The following is a 15,974-nucleotide window of genomic DNA, read 5'->3' as shown; positions in this document are numbered from 1 at the left end:
CAAGTATACACACTAAACACAAAGACATTTCATTTCTTTATTAATTTTGTAAATGTTGAGCTGGTGTACAGAGTAAATTGTCAATAGATGTCCTCGGATTTGATTGGATTAAAAGGCTTTTACATGTATATTTTAAACCCATGTTTGACTCTCCATAGCAATAAAAAAACAAACAAAAAACAAGTTAAAATACCCACAAGACCCCTATTTATCCCCAGTTTGCAGGCATTACCCAGAACTCAACAGTCTCTTGGTAGCTACAGCTGTATGATGCTAAAAGTACATCCATAACATAACTAGAATCCCAGTTGACAAGTAAGGGTGCATAGCATTCTAAGTAAATATATATATTTATATATATATTTTCATATATCTCATATATATATATATATAGCTTTTTATGTTAAAAACATTTTCTGTGCATGTGCGCAGTTGCATTCCTTAGTATTGAGTAATATGCTATTGCGTTAATAATGTCTTCAATCCATTCTAAAGGAATATACATGTGTTCTCTAGTTTTTGCAACAGTTAATATTTTTGCATGAACTTGGTGCATGGCATTGTCTCAGTAGTCCCTCAGTGCAGGGCCTTCCAGTGCTTATCTGCTGTAACAGCTTCCTCCCTCTGCTTGCACTTAGTTGAACGCTTTTCAAACAGCGAGCGAACTGTCACCATTTGGAAGCCTGAGAATCGGCTCAGTCTCATATTTGGTTAGAGGGCAGAAAAAGATCAGGGGCGAGCGGTGTTGAGGAAAAATGCTTGTCATCTTGAAAGACTAGCCATCGAAGCCACCAAGCTTCCCTGTATTTCAAAGTGCTCCTTCTTTTATGTTTTCCCTTCCGACCCCCTGCTCTAACTCTGAAATCCGCAGTGAAATTTTAAATACCCCCCTGCTCCAAAAAACCAACCCAAGCATACGATAGCACACTCCCATAGAGAGCTAACTGTATGCTGCGATGCAAGGGGTATTACTTTACACTGCTTGGTGATTTTAATTGACATCTAACTTCTCTGTGGTTATTAAACACGTTAATAAAACAGCAACAATATCCAATGAAGTGATTTTTGCTAAAATGTCAAAAATCAAATTGAGGCTTCAGCCATTAAAACGGTCCTCTATGTGTGTTTGTGATGAAATGAGAATTAAGTCACATGTATGATCATCAACAGCAGATACTGAGTTGAAACAACAGAGTGAATACCTTATTATCTACTGAAGTACAGAGTCAATACAGATGACTACTTCATAACAAGACTCACAGTATACCTAGACTTTACATTCATCATCTGTGGCTGTGAAGCCGTACTGAACACTTATTGATGGGTGCTTATTGCAACATTGCATGTGACTTATATATTTCTCTATTGTAAAGCCGTCAATGTCTGATGCAGCATTTGAAAGAAATACATGTAAGTAATTGATGTAATGTGAGATGGCACACTTATTGAGGTAAATCAACTTTAAAAATAGGTGATTCAGAATTATACATGTAATCTTTGTCCATTTGCATTATTACCTCCTGTGATATCATCACAACTTTGACAAGTCCTAGTATTCAGGACTGAATAACTCTCTCACACACGGCCGCAAACGGACACGCACGCACGCACGCACGCACGCACGCACGCACGCACGCACGCACGCACGCACGCACGCACACACACACACACACACACACACACACAGGATTTCTTTCAAGGTACATGTGAATGTGATTAAGGTCTAGAAACTGGCTGCACACACTTACATTCCCAGATGAGAAACACAAAAACAATCCCAGGGCACTTTGCAGATGGGGTGGCTGGTACCGTATCATACCAATGTACAAATGGTCTTCTTCGTTAGCCAGGCAAGGTGATCAAATGTGACACACTGATGAGCTGACATCATTTCTGAGCAGAGTAACATGTACTCTAAAGCTGCGACCAACAGAAACTCAGGAAGAACTTAAACTATGATCCTCAAATCCTCCCTCTTTTACACACACACACACACACACACACACACACACACACACACACACACACACACACACACACACACACACACACACACACACACACACACACACACACACACACACACACACACACAATCCTCTCCTTTTGTAAGCAGTTATTGCTTCTTCTGAAGTACAGTTAAGACAGAAAAACAATAAAAAGGAAGACATCGCACAAAAGAAAGAAGTGAAACAAATAGGAGATGTGCTTCGGGAAGGGTCAGGCTCACAGTTACGGGTCAGTATTACAGTTTCTCTTCACAGTGATTGGTGACTGACTGTCTTTGCTACACCCCGAAGAACTGCCAAGGAGACAAACATCCGAGCTCAACACGTCCTCGACCCCGGACATGATGCCTTCCTTTCTCCATCTTTACCCAGTCAAACCAGTGCTACATTATTATCAGCATTTCAGCTACTTTTCCCTCATCAAGTGACATCTTCTGGTGGTGGTGAGATGGCCTATAAGTGCACCTGGTGTGGGGTACCATGTATGATGAGGTCAAACAGACAGCTCAGTGCTGAAGGTGGGCTCCTGCCCCCGGCTGGGGCGGACAGGACTGCTACATCTACTCTGAGAGGCTGACTGCAGGAGTGACTGAATGACAGGTGAAGGGGGTGGTGGTGAGGGAAAGGCTGAGAGTGAGGAGAGGTATCAGGAGTTTGGTTCAGACAGACATCTTATTAACACAAATCTCAGAAGGACGCGGCAGAGTGCGGACAAGAGAAAGCAGAGGAGTGGGATGGCAGAGTAGGTTAGGTTCCCATAATAATCTCTTTGTCGCTCGCTCTACACAGCAATCCCCTCTGAGAGAAGGTCAGGGAGGCAGGTTCACCGTATAAAACCTGCTTCCCAAAGCGTCAACACCCACAGTACAGTGAGGGACTTACAGTACGTTTTCCCTCTACAGTTTGACATGTCAAAAAACAAAAGATGAAAGCACAAAGAAACAAACAACGGGACACACGGAAATCCAATGTTTAAAACAGGCAGAGCGACACAACATTTGTATGTTTTTCTACCCACAAAGATTTCAAGATATATAGAATAATATATAGGTTCTGACCAAATGAACCAAACAAGAGAAAACAGGGAAGGACTTCTTATGTACCTGAAACAGCAGCATCAGTGGCATCGCATGGGGATCTTATGACATAAACAACACACGTAACGCACAGTCACGTAGAGCATTTTAGTGCATACAATATTATGTACAACACTGATATCGCCCGGTAATAATTGTATCTTTACTGGACTCAGAGTGCAGTGGGACAGGTTTCAAACTAGCTTGTGATGTTCTTAGCAGGAAGAGTTTGGCATGGAGGAGGGAGAACAACCTGTTGCCTAGAGATTACATCATTATGAGTATTTTAGTTTCTCTTTTTCTAACATTTGACTGATGAACCTCTCTCTGGTGGTTCATAAAATGGCCCAGTGGTTGACCATAGCTTACAATGCATGCCTGTCCCATAGAGAAGTGTTTCCTCCCCATCCCTCCCCACCCTTTTTACCCACCCCTGTGTCCCCCCAGTATTTGTAGTTAAAGACAGGCCATGCGGCAGCAGTCACTCATGCTGATACAGATAACAGGAAGCACATTTTGGTTGCTAGTTTTTTTTTCGGTTTGATTTTTCTTTTATACGAAATCATGCTTCTAGCCTAGTAGTAGATTTTTTTTCCCCCCACGGTTCTTTAAAAAAAAAAAAAAAAAAAAAGATAATAAAAACTATAAGTAAATCCATATTCTTTTTCTTCTGGTGCGTGCTTGCTGAAAGTTGGCATAGCCACTGGTGTTGTCATTGAGTCGGTGTGTGTTGCCGTTCATTTTCATCATCTGTCTGCCTTTTGCGTGGGCTTCTTCCTGTCAGCTGCTGCTGGTCATGTGTCCATGTAGGATGGTTTAGGTGAGGGGGTTGAATCCTGTGGAGAGCTCTGTGGACAGAGGGAAACATGCTGGTTCAGGACAAGCCGCATGATGTTTGTCTCGCTACTGCACAGAACAGGTCGCATGCAAGCTGCAACAAGACAATCCCGTACCTAAAATATGCAGTACATCCTAAAAATCTCTCAAATGGCCCTTTTCAAAATTCTCCACATTTAATCTTCATGTCTCACCCAAACTCTTCTCTTCTTTATTTTAATCAGCCATTGCAATGCTCAATCAACACAGCACATTAGTTTTGCACAGGCATTTAAGCAGGAATGGTTGGTAAAAGTGGTTTAACATTCTGTCGTGAGTCGCTTGAAATATCAGTAATCTCTGGAATGTCATGGCCTTTACATTAGAAAGGGCAAGACACACACAGACACACGCACGCACACACACACACACACACACACACACACACACACACACACAGACACACACACACACACGCACACACACACACACACACACACACACACACACACACACACACACAGACACACACACACACACACACACACGCACAGTGGCTCCAATTCTCTGAACGACTCTTCTTGCAGTTTTGACCTTGGGAGTTGTCACCTCCTTGGTTGCCTGTTTTGCTGAGAGCACATTGTGCCAACCTTTGGTACAGCTTTATCACAACATGCATGAAAAACACAACTGACCTGATACTGTTCACTGCAACATCTATTTACATCAAACTTGTGGACTTATATTTGTGTCCCATTCTTAATAAAACCATAGGAGAGCTTCAAGTTTCATCTGATTTGAGCTGAGACACTCATTATATTGTAGAAAGTTTTGCATAACTGACAATATATGAAGGAAAACTTGAATGAATAGTGTTTCCATTATTGATAAATTTTCACCAATACAACTCCACATCTGATGTAAACATGAAAAGCATTTGCCAGAAGACAAGCAGCTGCAATTCATTCAGTTTATTCTGGCTTTTAAAAATATGAGGCAAACATAACTACACATTACAGCATTAAGCGTCACCTTAAGTGGAAATCCATTTGTCTTCTCACTTTATATCAGTCAGACTAAAACTGACGGTGTCCAAATTCAAATCAATTTTACGTTAATCAGACCTAAAAACATAAGCTCCTTTTTTCATGTTTGCATAATTTTGGCCAACAAAAGATGACAAATAACAAGGCTATTGTTTTTTCCTTCCTTTGCTGGGTGTCAGACTATTGATTTAAATGTTGTTTTGTGATGCCAGCGTCATGTTACATATTATTAGTATTGAATTAAAAGTACATTCAGCTGCATTTAATCCAAAGACAGTGGATTAAATGGTCTAGCCCACAGTGGAGAGGCGGCACTGTGGGTCAGTCCCGTACCTGCGGGAATGCAGCTCTCAGTCTGCCTCACTGCTTAACTCTCCGCAGACTGGCACATTTCACTATCTGAGCACCTTTCTTCACATCCACAGTATCGGGCTACATTGGGGGGATGGAAGGGGGTTGAAGGCAGACAAGTTGCAGGGATTGAGAAAAGGTGAGATGGCAGCAGAACAAGAGGTTGAGGGAGTATTAGTAAGGAAGGGTCAAATGAAGGGGAAGAAGACAGAGGTGGGAGAAAGAGAAAGGGGCACAGATATAGACCCTCAGAAGAAGCAAACGGCGCCACAATAAAGAAAAAGAGAGAACATACAGGGGAGTCAACACAAAAGATGGAACAAAGCATGTGACACAAGAATAAATGAAGACAGAGGAAAAGGGAGGGGGAAAAAGGAAGAAATTATGAAAACAGTCAAGCAAGGACAGAAATGATGGTTGGCAGTTTGAAAAATATATAAGACACTACATTTGCTGTTCAGAATATGGCCAAAATATATTTTCAGGCATTTTTCAATATGGTTTCTCAAGCTGAATGAGTTTAAGACAAATAATATATATCAATATTATGAAATTTCACACATTAAAATTAATGTTTATTAGTGGATACCCCATAGTCTGAATCATTGGGTTGACCAGTCTCAAAATCCTTAAATGACTGTCAATCAGGGGTGTCAAACTCATTTGAGCTCATTTCAAGCTCTCTTTGGTTTCATTGGTGGATGAGCAGCAAATGATACAACTAATGACAACTCCACATTTTTAATAGTTTTAATGCAAAGACGTGAGTGCATTTTGAACATGTGCATATTTATATAGCTTTTTTTGTTTTTGAACCTAAAATTAACCAAATTTCTTTTTTTAGAATAACAAATGCAGTGTTAAACTTTATCTGTCAATATATTCATATCCGGACTAATATGGGCAAATACATGTTTTCATAAACTCCCCCTCCTAACATTCATGCTACTCAAAATGTAACGGTTCCATCACCAATAAAAGCAGTGTTTACCGCTGCACTGAACTACAATGAGATTTCTTGTCATGTGTTTTGGGTTTCAGTGTGGAGCTATGTTGCTGCAGTGGACAACATAAGACTTAAAAGTTATTCTCACAAAAAAATTGAGGTTAGTGTTTCTTTGTAAATTTTACACAGTGGAATTGAAAACTGGTGTTGACACCCCTGCAGTAAATAATATTTGACTCTGTTCTGATTCAGACTCTGGTAGGTTGGAGTGACAAGGCACACAGTCACAGTTGAAGGACTATAATCTTTAATGAAGGGAAAAACAAACAAACAAATGAAAAAAAGAACAGAGGAGTCACTGTATTCAGTGGAGATATAATGGAAAATATAAATACTTCAGCGATCCACTATCATTTCATTCAGTCATTTAGGTGTGAGAAACAAACATGGGGTGTATAGATGTGGCTTAGAGATGAGACTCTGAATTAGCTGATGAACTGTGAGCGACAAAACAAAACCAAAGCAAAAACATCACCAGAAGTAAATGTATTAAAATCTCTTACATGCAGTCGATGGACACAAGACAGAAAATTTAGGTGGAAATTAATGGTACAGAACGTCAACAATCAAACAAACAACAACCAAACATACATCTCTCTATCTTCTACAGTGACTGTTTGTCACACAAATATAATTGAGCTGTAACTTCCTAAAGTCCAGAGACAATTAACAAAGTGTGCTCATGCAGGATAAGCTACAACAGGACCTGCATGGAAAGTTTGTAAATCCATGGCACAGATTTACACGGATTCACTTCATGGATTTAAACCAAACAGAGCCTTATCAGATGGTGTTCAGCTGTATCATCTGATTGATTCAGTCCATTGTGGCTCCAAGAGCTCATTGCAAAGCCTAACTAACAACGTGAGCCTCGGGTGAGAAAGAGAGCTGCCTGCAGATCAGAAGCCCACCTTGCTGCTGTCCCGACCCAAGACGGCGTAGTTCATGAACTGCTCGGCATCGATCTCCAGCTCGTTGGCATCCTGCAGGGACCCCTCCACGCTCCCGTCCTGAACCCCCTCCTCACCTGAACCCTTCCCCCTACGCACAACCTTACGCACAATCTATCACAGACAAACACACACACACACACACACACACACACACGGGAGGGTGGGACAGATTGATGGATGAATGAAGAGTGGAAAATGTAGAAAATTACAATGGAAATGAAATCCTGTTTATGGAAAAAAATAACTTAATTTCAAAAAGTGACTTGCAGCAAATGTTTGACGTAAGCGATGATAATTACAAAATTTTTTTATCATTGTATGAGGAAATGTCACGCAGATATTGTGACTCTGCAAAGTGTTGGGGAGATTTTTCTATTAGGGCGACTGAAACAGCTTTTTTAAAATGATACCAAATCATCCCACAAGTGTGTCTGTAAAAGAGTTAATGTGCTTTGACTGGAAACAGCTTCTCTTCAAATTTCATTTTGTTTTGTTGAGGATTTACACAGAACGTGAAGACTGGAGACGTGCCATCTACCATTCGCAGAGTTAGTTTATAAACCCTGTGTGCACACACCTGTTGGACAATTAGGTATCACTTAAATAAGCCGAGTCACTGCCTGCAGAGTCTCCATAGAAACATTTCCAACACAACCAGGCCCTAAATGACTCGGCACATGTTTGAGGCTGACCTTTTTTGTGATGATGTTTCCATGTTCATCTGTGAACTGCTCCTCGCTTACTTGCTCTCCGGGAAGATCTTCAACCTCATCACCCTGCAAATGCAACAAAATAAACAGAAACTCAGCTTCCATTTTTTCTAATGGGGGATTTAAAGCAGGTTGAGATTGCTGTTACTGTAATGGAGTAATTGGCAAGCAATGAATGCCTCCATGAACAGGAAACACAGACAGGCAGATAATCAACAGATGGCTGAGAGGGTTAAAAGGTTGTTTGTGCAGGGGAGTAAAATCCAACTGTTGGGATTCACAGAGCTCACTAATGTCCCTTGGCGGCACTTGTAATCACACTTGATGAGGTTCACAACAATACGTTTTAGTCCATGATAATCTGCAGCATGACTGAAGCTAGACTGTGGGGATAGGAGGAAGTCAAGGATGTATCAACCTGAAGGAGACCTCAATAGAGACATTGAGATTTGACATTGAGGGAGTTAGAGCTACAATAGGAAAGAGTAAACTGCCAGGGGGTCTTTTAGACTTTTTTTTATAGCACAGGAGTCTGAACGTATTTAGTTGAAGACAATCTATTTAGAACTGTGAAAACAGACGATGAATTTAGCCACAAGTCCACATGATAAAGTATATCCATACCGTGATATTTGCTGGAGGACAGATTATTAGCATTGTATGCATTGTCTCATTCTTTTTGATTCTATTGTAAATATTACTTGCTTTTAATTTGTTCCCTGGACAGTTTTAACAATATGGTTTTCTGTTAAAACTGGAAAGCCACAAATAGGTTGACAATAAATTTATCTGAACTGAATTGAACTAAACACTCGTTTCAAGTATTTGTCAATCCAGATCCAATTAAGTACAGTATAACAGGTCAATTTAACTTCTATCTATTGCCAAAAACCTACTTTGCATTTCTCATAATTTCACTGCATACTTCAGTCATTTAGCATTAATATTATTCTCCTCTCTTTTCCTTCAATCTTTGGGTTTCTGCCAGTAAATCCTTTCCTCCAATGTGCTGCTTGCCTCTCCTCAGTTCTTCTCATCGCTGTACCTTGAGAATGACTCTGCGTCGGACTACTCTGGTGGTGACGTTCTCCTCTTCATCAGCAACTCCTTCGACCTCACCAAGCTCGTGGTCCAGCTGAGCATGTATGTAGGTGAGCACCGAGCGTACTGAGCCGCTGGCTATGTGGAGGACATTCTGACAGCTGATTACCAGGAACGCCAGCAGCACGAAGCTGAAGAGGAGCTCAGTCACCAGGGCCCACATTGCCCCACTTTGACCCCCAGCAAATCCACACAGCAAGGCACGACTCCGACTTCAGACCGTCACACTGCAGCAACTCCTGGTTCCCACACAGCCGTCTCTCAGCTCAAGAGAGAAGGTAACAGCTGCAAACAGTGTGCCTTCTGTCAGTGGTTCAATCAAAAAGGTGTTGTCTCTTTCAGTTCATATCCATTTGCTGGGGCAGTGGGCCCTTCTCCCAAGATCTCTTTTCCCTCTTCTCCTCACTGTCAGGTCAGGAGTCCCCGGTCAAAGACATCGAAGCAAGTCAAACTTCAGAGGGTGTCTTTTCCCTCCTGTCTCTCTTTCTGATCACGTGATCTGTGGTCTTTAAATACCCCCAGTCTATTCAGTAGCTTTGTGTGCTCCAGCAAAAACACAGGGAGATCTTCTTCACACATTAAGTACAAGATATTTGTCATTCCTTTCTGTCCACACCACTATTTCTTTGAAAATGATCAGAGTCTTATGTATAACCAGTTATAGAGCACTTATTGCCTTCAGGCAAACTCAAAATTGGCTCTTTGATGACTGATGTGAGACAAATACAGAACAAGTAGCAAGTCCACAAAAACCCTAAGTACAGATCTCTATTTCTGTTCTAGAACCATTTCATGGACTGTCCTTTACAGTGGCGTGTGTCTGTCTTGTGCCAGGAAGTTAACATGTGCGAACGACTGGGGTAGGGATCATGTAATATGAGTGGGAGAGTGAGAATGTGTTCTATATTTGGCTCGACGTGCTAGTTGTGCCCATGTTGGGCCCTCTGTGTATGTGTGTAGCTGTGTCGTTCTAGGATCAATCACTTTGTAATAACACGTTGATTTAAAAACTCCGCTAGACTTAAGGGCTTGGCATTAAGGAGAGGAGGTAAGAAATCAACAGCAGTGCCAAAATGTGCCAGACCTCAGACCTTTTTAAAGCCTAATTAAAATGGAAATAAACCTGTGGTACAGCACTGTATCTGCCAAATCAAACACGAGTGCTGCGAGCAACTGGACCATTTGTAAATCAAAAACTTTATTTCTTAGCATATCTACACTGAATAAATGCTGGATTCATAACACAATATTTGTGAAATGCTACTGTGGAATAACTGTGGTTTCTGTTATTATCAGTGCTGTGGCTAATAGCACAACGAGATCTGATGTCGAGTTCACTATATTAGACTGGAACTGACAAGAATTATTGTACAGTGTTTGGCACATCGATGATGAGTCCACCTGACTTTGATGCCATATAATCTACCCAACTCACTCACCTGGCCCTTTAGACGGACGTCGTCCCAGGCCCTTAGTTCTGGAACCCTGTGCGGAAAGCCGAGACCCTTCTCGAATGGTTGAGTGCCCCTGAAGTGGCCCCGCAAGATCTCAGAGTGCCCCATGTCCCTCACCGGCTGAAGCAAGGCCTCCTGGGACATGTGGGATGGGTCTACATCCACAGCGTTACGCACTGATGACATCATTGTTTCCATGGCTTGCCTGGGTTTCGGTTGGTTACCCACCCAAGCCTGGGTAGGGTCGGTGACAGGGATCCACCCTGGTCCTGTCTGTTCCTGCAGGTAGGAAAGGAAAGAGCCTCCACCTCCTCCGTTTCCACCATTACCTGACCTGAAAGGACACCAGTGGAGCAACGATAAGGTTGTACATTCAGAATGAAACACTAAGCCTCCATCTCCTCTTCATTGGATTTTCTTGAGCATGCAGGTTAAAAGGGGATTTATTATTAATTTAGACTTTGCACCACCTGAGAGGTATACAGAGGCCCAACTCACCTATCTCCATTGCGATCAGCAACAAGGCTCAGACCAGGTGACTCACTCAAGCGAGCATACACTCTTTGCTGTCCTGCAACAAGAGAAAGCCCTTCCTCTGAGCCCGTCCCGCCTTCTCTTCCACCACCTCCTCCTCCAGCTCCATCACCACCAGTCGTACTCGTGACGGCTGATGCCTCTGAACTGGCCTCTGACCCCTGACCATTGTTGAGCCCATTAAGATTGATCCCAGCGATGGTACCCCCAAGCGAGGCCGGCGTGGTCGTGCTGAGTGAGTCAACACCCATCTCTGAATCGTCTTCGCGCAACTCAATGGAGCCGCTCAGCACCCCGCCCCCTCCGCTGGCTGCACTGGCCTGACTTGCTGGCCGACCCAGACTTCCATATGGCAGCCCCAGCAGACCCTCTGAATCGTCAGCGTTGCTGCACTCCAGCGATGAATCCTCCACGGGCACCAGGGAGGGGCTGTTGCCCGAGGGCCACACCTGCACATCCGACATCTCCATCAGTGTGTCTTCTTCTGTGGTAGCAATGGGCGCACAGTCCAGACTGGAGACCTCTTGCCAGTAAGGCTCAGCACCCAGCGGGGAGGGCAGGCTGTACTGCATGGAGGCCGGTGAAAGAAGCTCTTCCTGCGCGAGCCCATAACCTGGAGCGAGACAGAGAGAGGCACACTGATACCCGGCCCCCCGCCTCGCTCCCCACCTCACCCCCATAGCATCAGGACCCTGGGAGGGGGTATGTGCCCCTGCCCAGGAACTGGGCATCTTAGGGGATGAGTAGAGGAGGCTGAAGGGACAAATGGGAGAGAATTGAGAAGGGAGAGAGGGGGAGGGCCAAGACAATAGGAGCTAGAAGAAATGTGCACGGAGCATAGGACAAGAGAGCAAGGGCAGCTTTTAGAAGTGGGGTTGTCAAGCTCAATCAGCCAGCGCTGACGGTGAGAGCAGCAGCGGCAGCAGCAGCAGACACAGCCAGATGGACCGAGAGACTGAGACTGAGGTTCGAACCCAGCAGTGACTGATGCTGCTCTGCTGGCTGCCACCTGCAGGGAGACGGAGAGGGATTACTTACACCTGTCCAGCAGGGACACACTCTCTCTCTGGCTCATCCTAACACGCCCATACAGTCACTCTCATAAAAGCATGCATTCAAACCCACTCAGAAACAGGCAGGTTAATATTGTTATCAGGCTGGATAGCATGCACGCAGGCAATCTCATATTCTCCTTACACACAAGTGCACGTACACACTCTCTTACATCACTCCACACAGCTGCTTGTTCTCTCACTGACACATACATTTATTATAATGTATTCAATACACCACGGCTAAATAAACATGAAACATTATCATACTGTTAATCGATATGCAAACACAATTTATCATTTTTTTCTTTAGAAAGGACACACAGTTGCTGCCTCAAACAAAAATGCGAATTAGTATTTCAAGAGCAAATATATATGTTAGTAAAACTGGATGTTGTTAATGTGCTGTGGACTCAGGTCACTCCTACAGCCGTTTCTCGAACACTCTTGGACAAAATACTTTGCCTATTGTGTGAAATTGCTTTGGTATGACAGAGCACAATGTCAGACTGTATGAAGACGACTGTACACAAACAAAAAAGCAAGATATACAAATACAGCTGCAGAAGTTTTAGAAACTGTTTTCGCTACAATATTCATTCTGAAGTTGGGCTGAAACTTGAATAAATGTGTAGAGCTGATGCAACAAAAAAGAATCGCACTTTATTTTAGACAAAGTGTGAGGGGATGTTTGAGTATAAGACTACATGAGTTAATAACCACAGGATGAAAAAAGAGGACCATAACAATGCAAAGCATGCAGTACAACGAGAAGGGAGGATGATTCTCCAAATGCATGACCAGAAGGAGAGAGAGAGAGAGAGAGAGAGAGAGAGAGAGAGAGAGAGAGAGAGAGAGAGAGAGAGAGAGAGAGAGCATATACTGTATAGTGGGGAGGATACTGCAGAGCACAGGGTGTAACATGATTCATGGTTGGCAGCAGACGAATGCTGAGAGTGCAGGAGATATTTGAGACTCAGAGTGGCAAAAGAGACCCCTTGTCCTACTTTTTCTTTCACTCTCCAAACTACTGTGACTGTGTCTGTGTCTGTGCACAGTATTAATCATAACTAAATACAAGATTTTTTGTTCATGTTTTGTCCTCTAAAAGATAAAACTAACTAAAAACAAAGTCAAATAGCTGTGAGGACAAAAATATAAAACAGAAGTCCTTTGGTGATTATGACAGATGAAATTCTTATTTGCTCTATTTGCTAAATTTCAGATTGCTAATTATATTTTATTGGGATTATGAAAATATAAATCTAAGGGATATTGTTGAAATTAGTATTATGTCATGATTCATTGTTTTTTGTCTGAATTAGGTAATGCATGAATATCTGCTTGAATAAGGTAAAGTGTACTTTAGGTAACAAAATTACCATGACTTTACTTTACTGGAGAAAGAAAATGTGCATATGTTAGTGATGTAGCTTAACAATGTGCAGTAATTATGTCCTCAAGTCAGCCATGGAGAAATGTACTGCTGCACTGTGTGCTTCTCCAATGGAAAACAGGAAGGACCTTCAGCGGGTGGTGAGGGTGTCAGAGTACCTTCCAACAGTGGAACCTGCATTGACCAAAATGGGTCTGTTGTAGAATAGAATAGAATAGAATAGAATAGAATTTAATTGAAAAAACATTTTCTTTATAATTCCAGAAGGAAATACTTCATAAAGGACCCTGCCCACCATGAACATCACCTGTTCTCCCTGCTGTTTTCATTAAAGATTCTCTACAGACTCTACAAATCCCTCTTACCAAATCGACTGAAAAATAGCTTCAACCCCAAGAATACAAGTTTACCCCACCTGATCCCCTCGTCAATGCAATAATCATGTATCCCATGTATTTATTTTAATATATTCATTTATACTACCAGCAACATGCTGCCAAACATATGGAATTGTTGAATTGTATTCTATTCCACCTGGTGTGTCTGAAAACACATTGATGTATTTATATTCACTGTATAATGGGATCTGAAGCCATACTGTATGAGCTGTTTGTGGACAAACAACACAAATCTCTGAATGAGAATGTTTGGCATCAAATGAGTTTGTGAGAATGATGGTAAAATAAAAGCAGTAGAAAGAGGCAGAAAATGATGAGAGTAGAACATATAAAGGTGCTTTTGATTGCCTGAGGTTCCCAATGTAAATAAAATGTGTACATAGAAATAAGTGAAGCTTACATAAAAACATATGTAAAGGAAATACACTTTTTCCCACAGACACAGTGGATACACATTTACATGGAAGACATAAAACATCTCAAAGTAAAAGACATGTAAAGACACCCACACTAATACAAACACAGACTGATTTCAGATTTTACATTAAATAATAGAGACATTTACAACAAGGTGTGTCACAGTCATGTTTAAACAACATACGGAGAATTCAAAAAGACATTGAAAATGTGTATTTCACATAAAAAAACCATGAACACTTCATATAGAAATTAGTGACACACAAAACAACCACAACATTCATACATGAACAGAGCAAACACAAGTAAGGATCACAAAAAAGGTCTGAGGCCTTTTTTAACCCCCCCTAGAGGACAGACCAGTGAGGAGTAATAGAGACAGACTTGTAGTGTCATTCTCAGTGTGCATGCCATGCACAGGCACACGTCTGTTTGTCAAGCAGCTTTAGGTGCAGTGTCCAGTGCAGTGTGCTCCAAGCATCATCTCCAACAAGCCAGAGTTACTAATGCCCCTCGTCCCAGTGTCTCCATGCAAACACAGGGGGAGATGAGCAATGAAAGTCGGGTGCACATGCTGACATGCAGGAACGCAAGGAAAGAAGGGATGGGAAAAACAGGGAAAGGACAGATAGAAAAAGAGAAGGGCAGCAAGAGAGGAAGAGGAGTATAAAAAAGGGTGATGAAAACAGACAGAAACAGTGAGAGAGAGCGAGGGTCACCTCCCCCCTCCCAGTGGGTGCTGAGTTCACAGTCTGTGTGAGGGGTGTCCGGCACAGGGCGGACATTTAAATAAAGGTGGGGTTTCAAGAGTTAAAATAAAGAAAAATGCACTAGTCGCAAATAAATAAAAGCTAGAGATGTGGGTCAGAGGTCAACATGAGGTCGGCATGAGGTCAGAGTTCGGAGAGGAGTGAGAAGGAGGAAGAGTAGGGCGGCTAGGCTGCAGATGACATGTCCAGAGAAACACAGAGAGAGGGACAGATTCAAAGGGAATGAAAACAGGGCTCCCAAAAGAACATTCAGTGCACCAAGATTAACCCTACAGAGACTCAAACTTATTCCCCATGCAGAAACAAGCAGACAGAATAGGGATGCCCCTTAACAGAGGTCTGAAAGAAGAGGTGTCACACTATCAGCATTTAGGTTTTGTATGTTCTCACTGACATATAATGAGCCTCAAACATATGCTTACCTACTGTAGAGGTGCACTGAATAACTACAAAGGAAAAGTGAAAGCTTGCAGATATTTTAACAAAATAAAAATAAAACACTTTGTGTAAAAACACTACATCAGTAAGAATAACTTATGGATCCACGTAGGACGACTATGCTTAAAATTATAATGTACAGTTTGTGATTTACTGGTAAGATGTGAGGGCAATGCCCCCTCTGGTCTACATATCCCCTTAACTTCTGTTCAAATATTTTTACTACAACTACTTCACCAGCAGACAAAACACAAATTGAAAAAAGTATTTCAAAGTCAAAATAAAGCGTGAACGTCAAGAGAGTAACTAAACGCATAGTCACACAGATTGCCTCAAAACAAGTAGTAAATTCATGTTAAGATCTGGTTTTCCAGAATTAAACATATTATTGACAATGGCAAAACTTCAGGCAATAAATGACAACGTTGCTAATTAAAGGTTTTTACT

The 15,974-nt window shown here is 42.1% G+C and overlaps 1 protein-coding gene across 1 annotated transcript in view; it reads right to left on the bottom strand.

Moving 5' to 3' along the window:
* Positions 1–555: 555 nt before the first annotated feature.
* The window catches only part of ank1a (ankyrin 1, erythrocytic a), a gene marked incomplete at its 5' end in the record, with an annotated part of 86,197 nt that continues 70,778 nt past the window's right edge, over positions 556–15,974 (bottom strand). Inside the window, 6 exons of the mRNA XM_080467291.1 lie at positions 556–3,933; positions 5,281–5,379; positions 7,216–7,368; positions 7,950–8,033; positions 10,508–10,856; positions 11,021–11,669. Coding sequence (XP_080323417.1) covers positions 5,308–5,379; positions 7,216–7,368; positions 7,950–8,033; positions 10,508–10,856; positions 11,021–11,669 — 1,307 coding nt within the window. The 3' untranslated portion in view covers positions 556–3,933; positions 5,281–5,307. The remainder of the gene's footprint in view (positions 3,934–5,280; positions 5,380–7,215; positions 7,369–7,949; positions 8,034–10,507; positions 10,857–11,020; positions 11,670–15,974) is intronic.

Source organism: Lipophrys pholis (genome assembly GCF_963383615.2).
Source record: "Lipophrys pholis genome assembly, chromosome: 7".
NCBI classification, from domain to species: Eukaryota; Metazoa; Chordata; class Actinopteri; order Blenniiformes; family Blenniidae; genus Lipophrys; species Lipophrys pholis.
Note: the sequence above shows the minus strand (reverse complement) of the source record. Positions and strands in the feature narration are given on the sequence as shown.